This window comes from Micromesistius poutassou (assembly GCF_964030765.1).
Source record: "Micromesistius poutassou genome assembly, chromosome: 4".
Lineage (NCBI taxonomy): Eukaryota > Metazoa > Chordata > Actinopteri > Gadiformes > Gadidae > Micromesistius > Micromesistius poutassou.
In genome coordinates, this window is record NC_140274.1 from 14,415,429 (window position 1) to 14,432,029 (window position 16,601).

General features: G+C 40.5%; 2 protein-coding genes across 2 annotated transcripts; both read right to left on the reverse strand.

Annotated features, from left to right (window-relative positions):
* Nucleotides 1–334: 334 nt before the first annotated feature.
* Nucleotides 335–6,221, reverse strand: LOC311342191 (sialoadhesin-like). Its single transcript, XM_084467005.1, has 11 exons — nt 5,985–6,221; nt 5,830–5,909; nt 5,007–5,372; nt 4,565–4,771; nt 3,704–3,973; nt 3,274–3,534; nt 2,752–3,012; nt 2,365–2,467; nt 2,192–2,252; nt 976–1,208; nt 335–821 (listed from the first exon to the last, which is right to left on the reverse strand). Exons 2-11 carry the CDS (start codon nt 5,882–5,884, stop codon nt 779–781), a joined length of 1,860 nt encoding a protein of 619 aa, XP_084323131.1. The 5' UTR covers nt 5,885–5,909; nt 5,985–6,221; the 3' UTR covers nt 335–778.
* A 2,424-nt stretch (nt 6,222–8,645) lies between these two features.
* Nucleotides 8,646–14,330, reverse strand: LOC311342189 (sialoadhesin-like). Its single transcript, XM_084467003.1, has 11 exons — nt 14,094–14,330; nt 13,939–14,018; nt 13,116–13,481; nt 12,704–12,910; nt 11,843–12,112; nt 11,413–11,673; nt 10,891–11,151; nt 10,504–10,606; nt 10,333–10,393; nt 9,144–9,376; nt 8,646–8,989 (listed from the first exon to the last, which is right to left on the reverse strand). The coding sequence occupies exons 2-11, from the start codon at nt 13,991–13,993 to the stop codon at nt 8,947–8,949; spliced, it is 1,860 nt and encodes a 619-aa protein (XP_084323129.1). The 5' UTR covers nt 13,994–14,018; nt 14,094–14,330; the 3' UTR covers nt 8,646–8,946.
* Between the last annotated feature and the right edge of the window lie 2,271 nt (nt 14,331–16,601).

The window sequence follows — 16,601 nt, forward strand, 5'->3', positions numbered from 1 at the left end:
ATCTAGTGGTCTATTGGTATCTAGTGGTTATTTAATCTGATTGGTTGTCTGAGTTATTTGAACAACATATGGCTGTGCCCATATTTGGAAATCAATTTCTGCCAAACCAGTCACGAACCTAGAGATCAGGAGATCAGGAATGTTATCAACACATTTTAATGCCGAAACAATCGTAATATTGCATGTGTTGCAATGTTTTCAGGCGCACTGATCACTCGTGCTGCAGGACATTTGTAGGAATCTTATGGAACATTGCTTTTCATAAGATATCATATGAACGTTTTATGAGACCAGCCTGCATGGTTCCACATGTTTGAAATACATGTTTTGTAATAACATATATAATTTAGGTTATTTCTTAAACAGAATATGAGCATGAAAAACACCATAAGAAGTTTACCTTACTAACTAAACATCATATACAATCACTGAAAAAAGATTATGAGAATAAAAAGCACATTTCAGCGAGCCATGTTATCAAGCACATTTTAATGCTGAAACAAGCGTAATATTACATTTTCCACTGAGAATAAAATTAATGTCAACCATGTTTGGTTTTCAGTGATAGCAGCATGCATATCAACCAGAAACCAAAAGAAATGATAGCAAGCGTTTTTTTCGGGCGAGAATAGAGTATTCGTAGTAACTAACAAACTAAACAACATATACAATCACTGAACAATGATTATGACAATAAAATACACATTTATTGCTAGAAATGTTATTAAAACCCATTTGATGCTGAATCTATATCAAAATAATGCATTTTCTGGGATGTTTATTTGATGGTGGTATACAACTCTGACATCAGTTTACTGTCGCTGAAAAGAAGAAGTGAAAAAGAGATAAAGAGAAGTTAAGAAACTCAGTAAATTCTACACGGTTTATAAATGGCTTTGCCTCCACAAGCTGTCCCTTGGGATGATGAAGTCTCAACAACAAAGTTTATTTTCGAGAAATATCAAGAGTGCTTACTCAGGGACAGCCTTGGGTCTTTTAAGGTTGACCACAGAGTAAAGGACCTCTGTATGATCAGACTTTACCAGAGCACCAGCAAACCCACAAGGCACTTCCTGGTTCTTTGAGCGAGAGATGTGGATGCTGGCATAGTGAAGGTCATCCTGCTCTTCTATTCGTTCTCTCTGTGCTGCAGAAGCCGAGCGATTGGTCAGAGCTGAGACGTTGTCATACACAGGACACGGAGGAGACTGACGGGGAGAGAGGACAGAGTAGTACATTTAGAAAACACTTTACTCTTAAATGGCTGTTCAGAAGCTCATGTTTTTATGGTTCATTTAGAGACCGTTGGGGATGACTAGTGGTTCCACAGTGCAGGCCGCTGTAGGTTTCACTTTAGGACTCTCCTTCTTGAACATATTCCTCTTTCTAATCATTGCTAGGTTTCAGTGACAGTTGAGCTTGTAGGATTGTTCTTAAACGTGGAAAAATCGACATCTTTGTTTGCTTGGATTAGACATCACTACTTCTATCACTCTGTCTTCTCATTCTGCTCACTGGCAGAAGTCGCTCAGTTTGTCCCCTTGATCTCAGCCTAGATCGCACTGCCACTCTATATCTCACTCTTGATCTCACAAAAAAATTAACCTGGAAAAGTTGATCCAACTTGTCTGGGATTTCGGTACTCGTAAGCAATAAAAACAAAGTTAAAATAGTAGATGAATAAATAAAACAAAAACAAAAAACAGACACACTTGCCACATGCTCGAAAGGGGGTAGGAGGAAGTAAAAAACTTATCTAGTCCTACCCCTTAACAAAAAAAAAATTGAAATGTAACAATAAGTAAACAAATGTTAATACTTTTTCATTAGAATGAAATGACAAGCGTGAATAGACGTGACTAAACATAACATAAATAGAACTTTAATACATAAACTCAGCCATTAACACGTTTCTATCTAAGAGTCACGTTAGTATTATAAAAAAGCATTCATGCTATTTAATTTGGTTTCCCTTGTGTAATGGTTCCCCTTTAAAGCTAATCTCTTGGGCATTGTATTTGCATATTGTCATAAAGGTCTCATAGCGAAAGGGCTTAAAGTTACAGAAACGGTAAGTACATGAGATTTTGGGGGTATGGGCTTGGAGTGGAGTGACTACCGACAGTGAGTAGTCGGTAGTGGAAGGAGGAGTCAAAGGAGTCATAGTAACAAATAGCTTCCTGTCGCTCACCTCCTCCCCGGTATCTGGCCTTCCTCCCTGGCCACGTGCTTTCCTAGAAGCCCTCTTTCTTCTGGGGAAGAGAATAGAGAGATAAGAAGAAGAAGTAATGATTGTCGAGAGAGAGAGAGAGAGAGAGAGAGAGAGAGAGAGAGAGAGAGAGAGAGAGAGAGAGAATATCTCACCTCATCCAGAGGAAGATGAGGAGGAGTATGGTGGCCAGTAAAACAGCAACAATTCCTGCAGCCACAGTTGTTGTAGTCACTGATGATGGTGATGATGATTTGGCTGAAACCCAGTGATTTAACACTTGATTCATGTGAAGGATGAAATACTGTCCATATATATATTACATTTAGTCTAAATGTAACAGATCTCCAATTGATGAAAAAATATTATGGATACTCTTACTCTAAAACTTGGACATACATGTAACTAGGGTCGTACAGCACCAAAGTTAATGAAAGTGGCAACACAGAGTCTGTGTCTTACCATCGATGGTGCTGGTACTCAGGTATTTTCAAGTGTTTGGTTGGTCTTTAAACAATGTGCTATTTTAAAGGAACAATTACCTGTCACATTAAGGAACCACAAAGTTGAATTCTGAAGTCCAACTGCATTACGAGCTTCACAGTAATAATTTCCTCCAAGCTCAGATGTGATATTACTGATGGTGTAGTTCTCTCCTAATTCTTCCACTGAGCCTTCATGTTCCTTGAACCAGGTGTAGTTAGCTGCTGGGTTAGCATCACTGCTGCAGCTCAGAGTCACTGAGCCGCCCTCCTTTATTTCACCAGAGGGACTCACGCTCACTGAGGGGGTCTTTGGTGCGTCTGTCATAAACACAATGATACATTTACATCCTAAAGATATGAAACCATGCACATAACTGCAATGTCAGTGGGATACAGAATGCTGTTTCGAATAATAAAATATCACTGTGACTCATAGTTTACCAGGCACATAGCAATACATGAATAGCAGCTAAACAGTATTGCAAGACAGTATATAGCAAATATGTTGACATCTTAGACGGTACAGATTTGTATTATTACTATCTAACTTTAACCTTAATATTATCGTTTTCCACTCACACTGGACATCTATGAAAACCGAGTTGGAGCCAAGATATCCATATTGGTTCTCTGCTTGGCAGCGGTACGTTCCAATGTCTTTATAGCTGACTGGGTCAAAGGTATAAAGTTGACTTGATTTCCAGTGCAGAGTTTGGTTGTCCTTGAACCAGGTGTAGTTAGCTGCTGGGTTGGCATCACTGCTGCAGCTCAGAGTCACTGAACTGCCCTCCTTTATTTCACCAGGGGGTCTTGATATCACAAATGTGTTTTTAGGCCCATCTAGAGGTACGTCAAATATGATGTACATTTATATGAATGATGATATAAAGAAGACGTTTGAGGAGTGAGTGGAATGCAGGACGAATTTAGATGGTTTATCTTAATGTTGACATTGTTGTACAAACTTTAACATCTGTGTTAAGATGTTATACTGTGTTCTTTTACTCACATTTCACATCAATAGAGATGTGGGAGGAAGATTTTGTCCCTAGGTCATTCTCAGCTTGACAGAGGTATCGTCCAGAGTCGGAAGACTGGATGCGATGAAAGGAAAGCTGTTGTCCTTCGATGCTGTGTCCGGAGGAATGCTGTGTAGGAACCTTGGTCCAGGTGTACTTTGCTACTGGGTTGGCCTTGCTGCTGCAGGTCAGATTCACTGAACTGCCCTCCCTTATTAAACCAGAGGGAGTCACTCTCACTAAGGGGGTCTTTGGAGTGTCTGTTGACAGTTATATTTCATTAGTTATTAAACAAATTGTATTAATAAAATTAAGCTGAGTATGTACCCAAGTATAAAAAGAAAGGATTAGGAAGTTGTACGGCTAGTGTCATGAGCATTTCCAAGCCTTGTATTGAATCCAGTTTATCTTTGAAGAGCAGCTTGCTCATTATGAACTGGCTGCGGTCATATTGTCAATCAATAATAAAAATAAATAAGCAGTCCATAACCATAATCCAAAAGGAAATCTATGCAGTCGGCAATCTTTCTAATTTGTACGTTTGTTAGCTTCAAGCTTTGGCTGTGAACCCTCTGGTGCCGTATACGAGGGGAACTTTTTCTTACTTACTTATCCTGATTTTCATGCGGATGGAATCAAAAGCAAGTAGTGTGTGTTTCTGTTCTTCTCAAATCTTAAATGGTATCAGTGGTACCAGTAGCCTACCCGGTACTACTGGTAGCCCTGCCCTGAGGCTGGAGACTGCTTCTACATGGACGATAGTGGTCCATTCATACTAAAACTACATGTAGTTCTTTACACTAAAGACCCATCATGTCTGGCCTCATGTCAGTGTACTGTGGAGCTCTTACACACTGATGGAGAGGGGAGATGTTCGGATCCTTTAACAGCACATGATGAATTGTATTCAGAGTTAATCTGGAACCACATTCCTTGATCATTTTGAATTCCATTCCTGTACCAGATGTACGTAGGATAACCTGGTAAATGACACAAACTGTGACATTCCAGATATACCAAGTTACGATTGGTAGGAGAATTGACTTTTACCTGGAGATCTGGGCCAGGGAAGAAATTACACAAAATGAATAAAAAAAAAGAAAAACAGGTTAACCAGAAAAAAAGCAGGTGCACACACACACACACACACACACACACACACACGCATGTGCGCGCGCACACACACACACACACACACACACACACACACACACACACACACACACACACACACACACACACACACACACACACACACACAGTTGAATAGATTCAATAGTAATCAATGTTTACCTGTCACAGATAACTTCACTCCAGGGACACCACTAAATGCCTCTCTATGGTTTGTTGTAATCCTAAACTTGTAATCAGCAGAGTCACTCTGTGTCAGGTCTTTGATAATCAGTGTACAAGTTCCAGTACAGCTGGGCCCCCAGTAACAGCTGGACAAAACACAGCTGTATTTAACACGATTTGTATAGTCTGTTATATCTTTCAGATCAACTATATCATTGTGTTTATTAGTAAACCACAGTTTTTTCTCCACCGTAAGTACTCTAGGGTATTTATAGGTGCAGCTGATTTCAACCGTTGATCCTCTCAAAGCGCAGACATTACTAGATTTGTAAGTCACTGCCCAGTCACTATTACCCTGTAATGCTGTAAAAAACAAACACATCTCATTGACAATGATGGTTCAGCTGATGAAATGCATGATTACAGGATTACAAGATACATAAGAGATGGAGGCTTGGTGCGGCTGCAACTAGAGATTCATTCTGACAGAGCTGTCAGAGAAACGTTCACGAACATCATGGGACACCAACATTATGCAGCTAGTGAAGAGCTAGTGATATACCTAGTGATAAACACAGTGAGACAGCTAGTGACACACCTAGTGATAAACACAGTGAGACAGCTAGTGATACACCTAGTGATACACCTACAATATTCAGTAAAATAGAACATATTTGTTATTTTAAAAAGGTAAATTATCTAGACGTCATTAGATAAATTCACAACATGTTGTTTAACCCTCTCTTCATTCGGGTTGCTTGGGTGTCATGTTACCCATTGAAACAGTTCAACTTAATGTTCCCAACGTAAATGTACAAACCTGGTAATGACAGAAGGAAAGCTACAAATCCTCTTGCTGCTGTTCTAAGATTCATAGTTGGTTTCTCTCAGGGCGTTGTTCTACAGATATAAACAAAATATTTCTTAATTTTAACTAACAAAATACATAGTCTTATGTCTGTTTTTTGTACTCACATCACTCTTCCTTCCTCTTTACACAGCAGTGGCGATTTCTCTATGAGACTGCAAGGGAAGCTCAGCTTCCCCTAAAATTAAAAAAAATAAATGGTCAAATATATACTGTTGTGTTAACATTTCATTGACTAAAAATGCGTTAGAACACGTCCATCTCGAAGACAAGTTCGTTCAGAATCAGCAGTGGGCCTTCGGACCCAGCACGCCTCAGGGCGCCCCATGCAAAGTCAATGAGATGCGTCCGTTGACGGAGGTAGTGTGCAAGAGGCGTTGACAGCGTCTCTGGGGGTGAATAGACCTCTGAAGAATAAGTCCCGCCTCCGAGGCTCCGGTTCCCTCGGTCAAATGTCTATGGGAAATAACATGAGGTTTATGAATGAGCGTACATAACAAACTCTGTAGATGGAGAAGAAGTAAAAGCTGCGTCACGTTTTGAACTACACACATTTTACATATAGTTTCGACTGGCTTTTTGGATTGTCGGTGCCGTTAAATATGCCTTTCATAAACCTCATGTTATTTCCCATAGACATTTGACCGAGGGAACCGGAGGCGGGACTTATTCTTAGGCAGTGATGGGAATAACGGCGTTATAAGTGTCATGGTTCTGAGATATTTATTGGCATTTTGGACTCTGGCGGCCCCTAGTGGCTGCACATATGCTATTTAGGTATTTCCTGTTCCCCTGCAGTCCCAATTACTCCTGTCACCTGTGTCTCGTTTCCCTGGCCTGTCACATGACCAATCAAGCCATGTATTTAAGTCCTTCCTCTGACAATGTTCTGTGCTTAGTCTTTGTTGTGCCACTTTGAACTCTGACCTGAGAAAGATAGATTATTATTGATTCACTGTGTTTTGACCCCCCTGCCTGTTCTCTGGATTACCCACTCGGATTTGCCCTTTGGTACGACGCTTTGAACTCTTTGTATTTTTGACCAAGAGTCTACCTATGTTTAGTTTTCTTTTTTCTTTTTGGAATTTTGCCTTTGTTAGATTTCTGATTTTGAACTTCTCTGATCTTCTGTGTGTTTGCCCTTTGGACTTGGTTACAATAAATACCACTAAATTAAGCCATCTCTGCGCTTGAGTCTACACCCTCCTTGTCCCAACCCTGACAATAAGTAACGCCGTTACTTACCCTAACCCCAGTAACGAGTAATCTAATTGATTACTCATCTCATTATTATAACGCCGTTATCGTTACTTTCAAAAAATGTGTTGTGTTACTACATTGAAGGCAGGTGTTTTGCATCGGACCTCTGAGGCGAGTGACAGAAAATCTTGTTCCTCCCTTGTCCTTGGTGAGGGCGGGAGCACGAGACAACCGCAAAAGTGATGACGATTGGCTGGGGTTGAGTAAAATTCTATGGTAAGCCAATCAGAGGGGAAGTTAGGCGGGTGCTTAGTCTGCTTGCTTACGCTGTGCGCATCAACAGAATTGATTTTGCGGACCACTTTTCACAACAAGCATGAAGCACTACTATCTTACAATAGAGCGTAGCTGTGCTTTCTAGTTCCCCTTAAAAGCTCATCTCTTGGCAATTATATTTGCATATTGGTAGAAAGTTCTCAGAGTGACAGGGTTAGACTTACAGGAACAGCTAAAGCAACAACTAGACGTTTCACATGTGGTTTTGGGGTGTTGCCTCGGGCATTTGTGCGTCTTAGTCAAGGATGGCTAAGTAAGAAATGGCTTCCTGCCTCCACCCCCGTATCTGGCCTACCTCCCTGGTTTTTGGAAGCCATCTTTCTTCTGGTGAAGAGAACAGAGAGATAAAGAAGCAACAGGAGAAATGTATGGCAAAAAAGAGCGAGAAAGAGAGAGAGAGAGAGGATATCTCAACTTATCCAGAGGAAGATGAGGAGGGGGATGGAGACCAGTAGGACAGCATCTGTACTTACAGCTGAAGTGATCTGTGATGATGATGATGTGTGATGTGTCTGGAAGATACTGATTGAAGGCTTGGACTACCCTCCACTATTTCCCCAGACCTGATTACACAGATGTGGGTTTTAGCCCTAGGTCTTGAGGTCATTGTTAAAAGATGATGATACGTTGATACCAATGATACAGCAGGATAATGCATGAGGAATTTAGATGATTCATATTAATGTTGACAGGGTTATGCAGACTTTAAAGGTAAAGTGTGTAGGATTGAGTGGTATCTAGTTGTCTAGTTGCAGATTGCAACCAATTTAATAAGCCCCCTTTTCACTTAGTTATTTAATCTGATTTAGTCTGAGTTATTTGAACAACATATGGCTGTGCCCATATGTGCAAAATCAATTTCTGCCAAACCAGTCACGAACCTAGAGATCAGGAGATCAGGAATTTTATCAACACATTTTAATGCCGAAACAATCGTAATATTGCATGTGTTGCAATGTTTCCAGGCGCACTGATCACTCGTGCTGCCGGACATTTGTAGGAACCTTATGAAACATTGGTTTCATAAGATATCATATGAACGTTTTATGAGACCAGCCTGCATGGTTCCACATGTTTGAAATACGTGTTTTGTAATAACATATATCATTTAGGTTATTTCTTAAAGAGAATATGAACATGAAAAACACCATAAGCAGTTTAACTTACTAACTAAACATCATATACAATCACTGAAAAAAGATTATGAGAATAAAAAGCACATTTCAGCGAGCCACGTTATCAAGCACATTTTAATGCCAAAACAAGCGTAATATTACATTTTCCACTGAGAATAAAATTAATGTCAACCTTGTTTGGTTTTCAGTGATAGCAGCATGCATATCAACCAACAAAGCAATGATAGCAAGCGTTTTTTTCTGGCGAGAAGAGTATTCGTAGTAACTAACAAACTAAACAACATATACAATCACTGAACAATGATTATGACAATAAAATACACATTTATTGCTAGAAATGTTATTAAAACCCATTTAATGCTGAATCTATATCAAAATAATGCATTTTCTGGGATGTTTATTTGATGGTGGTATACAACTCTGACATCAGTTTACTGTCGCTGAAAAGAAGAAGTGAAAAAGAGATAAAGAGAAGTTAAGAAACTCAGTAAATTCTACACGGTTTATAAATGGCTTTGCCTCCACAAGCTGTCCCTTGGGATGATGAAGTCTCATCAACAAAGTTTATTTTCGAGAAATATCAAGAGTGCTTACTCAGGGACAGCCTTGGGTCTTTTAAGGTTGACCACAGAGTAAAGGACCTCTGTATGATCAGACTTTACCAGAGCACCAGCAAACCCACAAGGCACTTCCTGGTTCTTTGAGCGAGAGATGTGGATGCTGGCATAGTGAAGGTCATCCTGCTCTTCTATTTGTTCTCTCTGTGCTGCAGAAGCCGAGCGATTGGTCAGAGCTGAGACGTTGTCATACACAGGACACGGAGGAGACTGACGGGGAGAGAGGACAGAGTAGTACATTTAGAAAACACTTTACTCTTAAATGGCTGTTCAGAAGCTCATGTTTTTATGGTTCATTTAGAGACCGTTGGGGATGACTAGTGGTTCCACAGTGCAGGCCGCTGTAGGTTTCACTTTAGGACTCTCCTTCTTGAACATATTCCTCTTTCTAATTTGCTAGGTTTCAGTGACAGTTGAGCTTGTAGGACATCTTTGTTTGCTTGGATTAGACATCACTACTTCTATCACTCTGTCTTCTCATTCTGCTCACTGGCAGAAGTCGCTCAGTTTGTCCCCTTGATCTCAGCCTAGATCGCACTGCCACTCTATATCTCACTCTTGATCTCACAAAAAAATTAACCTGGAAAAGTTGATCCAACTTGTCTGGGATTTCGGTACTCGTAAGCAATAAAAACAAAGTTAAAATAGTAGATGAATAAATAAAACAAAAACAAAAAACAGACACACTTGCCACATGCTCGAAAGGGGGTAGGAGGAAGTAAAAAACTTATCTAGTCCTACCCCTTAACAAAAAAAAAATTGAAATGTAACAATAAGTAAACAAATGTTAATACTTTTTCATTAGAATGAAATGACAAGCGTGAATAGACGTGACTAAACATAACATAAATAGAACTTTAATACATAAACTCAGCCATTAACACGTTTCTATCTAAGAGTCACGTTAGTATTATAAAAAAGCATTCATGCTATTTAATTTGGTTTCCCTTGTGTAATGGTTCCCCTTTAAAGCTAATCTCTTGGGCATTGTATTTGCATATTGTCATAAAGGTCTCATAGCGAAAGGGCTTAAAGTTACAGAAACGGTAAGTACATGAGATTTTGGGGGTATGGGCTTGGAGTGGAGTGACTACCGACAGTGAGTAGTCGGTAGTGGAAGGAGGAGTCAAAGGAGTCATAGTAACAAATAGCTTCCTGTCGCTCACCTCCTCCCCGGTATCTGGCCTTCCTCCCTGGCCACGTGCTTTCCTAGAAGCCCTCTTTCTTCTGGGGAAGAGAATAGAGAGATAAGAAGAAGAAGTAATGATTGTCGAGAGAGAGAGAGAGAGAGAGAGAGAGAGAGAGAGAGAGAGAGAGAGAGAGAGAGAATATCTCACCTCATCCAGAGGAAGATGAGGAGGAGTATGGTGGCCAGTAAAACAGCAACAATTCCTGCAGCCACAGTTGTTGTAGTCACTGATGATGGTGATGATGATTTGGCTGAAACCCAGTGATTTAACACGTGATTCATGTGAAGGATGAAATACTGTCCATATATATATTACATTTAGTCTAAATGTAACAGATCTCCAATTGATGAAAAAATATTATGGATACTCTTACTCTAAAACTTGGACATACATGTAACTAGGGTCATACAGCACCAAAGTTAATGAAAGTGGCAACACAGAGTCTGTGTCTTACCATCGATGGTGCTGGTACTCAGGTATTTTCAAGTGTTTGGTTGGTCTTTAAACAATGTGCTATTTTAAAGGAACAATTACCTGTCACATTAAGGAACCACAAAGTTGAATTCTGAAGTCCAACTGCATTACGAGCTTCACAGTAATAATTTCCTCCAAGCTCAGATGTGATATTACTGATGGTGTAGTTCTCTCCTAATTCTTCCACTGAGCCTTCATGTTCCTTGAACCAGGTGTAGTTAGCTGCTGGGTTAGCATCACTGCTGCAGCTCAGAGTCACTGAGCCGCCCTCCTTTATTTCACCAGAGGGACTCACGCTCACTGAGGGGGTCTTTGGTGCGTCTGTCATAAACACAATGATACATTTACATCCTAAAGATATGAAACCATGCACATAACTGCAATGTCAGTGGGATACAGAATGCTGTTTCGAATAATAAAATATCACTGTGACTCATAGTTTACCAGGCACATAGCAATACATGAATAGCAGCTAAACAGTATTGCAAGACAGTATATAGCAAATATGTTGACATCTTAGACGGTACAGATTTGTATTATTACTATCTAACTTTAACCTTAATATTATCGTTTTCCACTCACACTGGACATCTATGAAAACCGAGTTGGAGCCAAGATATCCATATTGGTTCTCTGCTTGGCAGCGGTACGTTCCAATGTCTTTATAGCTGACTGGGTCAAAGGTATAAAGTTGACTTGATTTCCAGTGCAGAGTTTGGTTGTCCTTGAACCAGGTGTAGTTAGCTGCTGGGTTGGCATCACTGCTGCAGCTCAGAGTCACTGAACTGCCCTCCTTTATTTCACCAGGGGGTCTTGATATCACAAATGTGTTTTTAGGCCCATCTAGAGGTACGTCAAATATGATGTACATTTATATGAATGATGATATAAAGAAGACGTTTGAGGAGTGAGTGGAATGCAGGACGAATTTAGATGGTTTATCTTAATGTTGACATTGTTGTACAAACTTTAACATCTGTGTTAAGATGTTATACTGTGTTCTTTTACTCACATTTCACATCAATAGAGATGTGGGAGGAAGATTTTGTCCCTAGGTCATTCTCAGCTTGACAGAGGTATCGTCCAGAGTCGGAAGACTGGATGCGATGAAAGGAAAGCTGTTGTCCTTCGATGCTGTGTCCGGAGGAATGCTGTGTAGGAACCTTGGTCCAGGTGTACTTTGCTACTGGGTTGGCCTTGCTGCTGCAGGTCAGATTCACTGAACTGCCCTCCCTTATTAAACCAGAGGGAGTCACTCTCACTAAGGGGGTCTTTGGAGTGTCTGTTGACAGTTATATTTCATTAGTTATTAAACAAATTGTATTAATAAAATTAAGCTGAGTATGTACCCAAGTATAAAAAGAAAGGATTAGGAAGTTGTACGGCTAGTGTCATGAGCATTTCCAAGCCTTGTATTGAATCCAGTTTATCTTTGAAGAGCAGCTTGCTCATTATGAACTGGCTGCGGTCATATTGTCAATCAATAATAAAAATAAATAAGCAGTCCATAACCATAATCCAAAAGGAAATCTATGCAGTCGGCAATCTTTCTAATTTGTACGTTTGTTAGCTTCAAGCTTTGGCTGTGAACCCTCTGGTGCCGTATACGAGGGGAACTTTTTCTTACTTACTTATCCTGATTTTCATGCGGATGGAATCAAAAGCAAGTAGTGTGTGTTTCTGTTCTTCTCAAATCTTAAATGGTATCAGTGGTACCAGTAGCCTACCCGGTACTACTGGTAGCCCTGCCCTGAGGCTGGAGACTGCTTCTACATGGACGATAGTGGTCCATTCATACTAAAACTACATGTAGTTCTTTACACTAAAGACCCATCATGTCTGGCCTCATGTCAGTGTACTGTGGAGCTCTTACACACTGATGGAGAGGGGAGATGTTCGGATCCTTTAACAGCACATGATGAATTGTATTCAGAGTTAATCTGGAACCACATTCCTTGATCATTTTGAATTCCATTCCTGTACCAGATGTACGTAGGATAACCTGGTAAATGACACAAACTGTGACATTCCAGATATACCAAGTTACGATTGGTAGGAGAATTGACTTTTACCTGGAGATCTGGGCCAGGGAAGAAATTACACAAAATGAATTAAAAAAAAGAAAAACAGGTTAACCAGAAAAAAAGCAGGTGCACACACACACACACACACACACACACACACGCATGTGCGCGCGCACACACACACACACACACACACACACACACACACACACACACACACACACACACAGTTGAATAGATTCAATAGTAATCAATGTTTACCTGTCACAGATAACTTCACTCCAGGGACACCACTAAATGCCTCTCTATGGTTTGTTGTAATCCGAAACTTGTAATCAGCAGAGTCACTCTGTGTCAGGTCTTTGATAATCAGTGTACAAGTTCCAGTACAGCTGGGCCCCCAGTAACAGCTGGACAAAACACAGCTGTATTTAACACGATTTGTATAGTCTGTTATATCTTTCAGATCAACTATATCATTGTGTTTATTAGTAAACCACAGTTTTTTCTCCACCGTAAGTACTCTAGGGTATTTATAGGTGCAGCTGATTTCAACTGTTGATCCTCTCAAAGCGCAGACATTACTAGATTTGTAAGTCACTGCCCAGTCACTATTACCCTGTAATGCTGTAAAAAACAAACACATCTCATTGACAATGATGGTTCAGCTGATGAAATGCATGATTACAGGATTACAAGATACATAAGAGATGGAGGCTTGGTGCGGCTGCAACTAGAGATTCATTCTGACAGAGCTGTCAGAGAAACGTTCACGAACATCATGGGACACCAACATTATGCAGCTAGTGAAGAGCTAGTGATATACCTAGTGATAAACACAGTGAGACAGCTAGTGACACACCTAGTGATAAACACAGTGAGACAGCTAGTGATACACCTAGTGATACACCTACAATATTCAGTAAAATAGAACATATTTGTTATTTTAAAAAGGTAAATTATCTAGACGTCATTAGATAAATTCACAACATGTTGTTTAACCCTCTCTTCATTCGGGTTGCTTGGGTGTCATGTTACCCATTGAAACAGTTCAACTTAATGTTCCCAACGTAAATGTACAAACCTGGTAATGACAGAAGGAAAGCTACAAATCCTCTTGCTGCTGTTCTAAGATTCATAGTTGGTTTCTCTCAGGGCGTTGTTCTACAGATATAAACAAAATATTTCTTAATTTTAACTAACAAAATACATAGTCTTATGTCTGTTTTTTGTACTCACATCACTCTTCCTTCCTCTTTACACAGCAGTGGCGATTTCTCTATGAGACTGCAAGGGAAGCTCAGCTTCCCCTAAAATTAAAAAAAATAAATGGTCAAATATATACTGTTGTGTTAACATTTCATTGACTAAAAATGCGTTAGAACACGTCCATCTCGAAGACAAGTTCGTTCAGAATCAGCAGTGGGCCTTCGGACCCAGCACGCCTCAGGGCGCCCCATGCAAAGTCAATGAGATGCGTCCGTTGACGGAGGTAGTGTGCAAGAGGCGTTGACAGCGTCTCTGGGGGTGAATAGACCTCTGAAGAATAAGTCCCGCCTCCGAGGCTCCGGTTCCCTCGGTCAAATGTCTATGGGAAATAACATGAGGTTTATGAATGAGCGTACATAACAAACTCTGTAGATGGAGAAGAAGTAAAAGCTGCGTCACGTTTTGAACTACACACATTTTACATATAGTTTCGACTGGCTTTTTGGATTGTCGGTGCCGTTAAATATGCCTTTCATAAACCTCATGTTATTTCCCATAGACATTTGACCGAGGGAACCGGAGGCGGGACTTATTCTTAGGCAGTGATGGGAATAACGGCGTTATAAGTGTCATGGTTCTGAGATATTTATTGGCATTTTGGACTCTGGCGGCCCCTAGTGGCTGCACATATGCTATTTAGGTATTTCCTGTTCCCCTGCAGTCCCAATTACTCCTGTCACCTGTGTCTCGTTTCCCTGGCCTGTCACATGACCAATCAAGCCATGTATTTAAGTCCTTCCTCTGACAATGTTCTGTGCTTAGTCTTTGTTGTGCCACTTTGAACTCTGACCTGAGAAAGATAGATTATTATTGATTCACTGTGTTTTGACCCCCCTGCCTGTTCTCTGGATTACCCACTCGGATTTGCCCTTTGGTACGACGCTTTGAACTCTTTGTATTTTTGACCAAGAGTCTACCTATGTTTAGTTTTCTTTTTTCTTTTTGGCATTTTGCCTTTGTTAGATTTCTGATTTTGAACTTCTCTGATCTTCTGTGTGTTTGCCCTTTGGACTTGGTTACAATAAATACCACTAAATTAAGCCATCTCTGCGCTTGAGTCTACACCCTCCTTGTCCCAACCCTGACAATAAGTAACGCCGTTACTTACCCTAACCCCAGTAACGAGTAATCTAATTGATTACTCATCTCATTATTATAACGCCGTTATCGTTACTTTCAAAAAATGTGTTGTGTTACTACATTGAAGGCAGGTGTTTTGCATCGGACCTCTGAGCCGAGTGACAGAAAATCTTGTTCCTCCCTTGTCCTTGGTGAGGGCGGGAGCACGAGACAACCGCAAAAGTGATGACGATTGGCTGGGGTTGAGTAAAATTCTATGGTAAGCCAATCAGAGGGGAAGTTAGGCGGGTGCTTAGTCTGCTTGCTTACGCTGTGCGCATCAACAGAATTGATTTTGCGGACCACTTTTCACAACAAGCATGAAGCACTACTATCTTACAATAGAGCGTAGCTGTGCTTTCTAGTTCCCCTTAAAAGCTCATCTCTTGGCAATTATATTTGCATATTGGTAGAAAGTTCTCAGAGTGACAGGGTTAGACTTACAGGAACAGCTAAAGCAACAACTAGACGTTTCACATGTGGTTTTGGGGTGTTGCCTCGGGCATTTGTGCGTCTTAGTCAAGGATGGCTAAGTAAGAAATGGCTTCCTGCCTCCACCCCCGTATCTGGCCTACCTCCCTGGTTTTTGGAAGCCATCTTTCTTCTGGTGAAGAGAACAGAGAGATAAAGAAGCAACAGGAGAAATGTATGGCAAAAAAGAGCGAGAAAGAGAGAGAGAGAGAGGATATCTCAACTTATCCAGAGGAAGATGAGGAGGGGGATGGAGACCAGTAGGACAGCATCTGTACTTACAGCTGAAGTGATCTGTGATGATGATGATGTGTGATGTGTCTGGAAGATACTGATTGAAGGCTTGGACTACCCTCCACTATTTCCCCAGACCTGATTACACAGATGTGGGTTTTAGCCCTAGGTCTTGAGGTCATTGTTAAAAGATGATGATACGTTGATACCAATGATACAGCAGGATAATGCATGAGGAATTTAGATGATTCATATTAATGTTGACAGGGTTATGCAGACTTTAAAGGTAAAGTGTGTAGGATTGAGTGGTATCTAGTTGTCTAGTTGCAGATTGCAACCAATTTAATAAGCCCCCTTTTCACTTAGTTATTTAATCTGATTTAGTCTGAGTTATTTGAACAACATATGGCTGTGCCCATATGTGCAAAATCAATTTCTGCCAAACCAGTCACGAACCTAGAGATCAGGAGATCAGGAATTTTATCAACACATTTTAATGCCGAAACAATCGTAATATTGCATGTGTTGCAATGTTTCCAGGCGCACTGATCACTCGTGCTGCCGGACATTTGTAGGAACCTTATGGAACATTGGTTTCATAAGATATCATATGAACGTTTTATGAGACCAGCCTGCATGGTTCCACATGTTTGA

Excerpts from the sequence above, each read along its gene's own strand:
- LOC311342191 (XM_084467005.1), bottom strand. The coding sequence starts at position 5,884 with ATGAATCTTAGAACAGCAGCAAGAGGATTTGTAGCTTTCCTTCTGTCA. Across the intron at positions 3,535-3,703 it reads CATCTCTATTGATGTGAAAT|ATGGGCCTAAAAACACATTT; the intron begins GTGAGTAAAAGA and ends ACGTACCTCTAG. Across the intron at positions 2,468-2,751 it reads GTGGTTCCTTAATGTGACAG|CCAAATCATCATCACCATCA; the intron begins GTAATTGTTCCT and ends ACTGGGTTTCAG.
- LOC311342189 (XM_084467003.1), bottom strand. The coding sequence starts at position 13,993 with ATGAATCTTAGAACAGCAGCAAGAGGATTTGTAGCTTTCCTTCTGTCA. Across the intron at positions 12,911-13,115 it reads AGTGAAGTTATCTGTGACAG|ATCTCCAGGTAAAAGTCAAT; the intron begins GTAAACATTGAT and ends TCCCTGGCCCAG. Across the intron at positions 9,377-10,332 it reads GGCCAGATACCGGGGAGGAG|TCTCCTCCGTGTCCTGTGTA; the intron begins GTGAGCGACAGG and ends TCTCCCCGTCAG.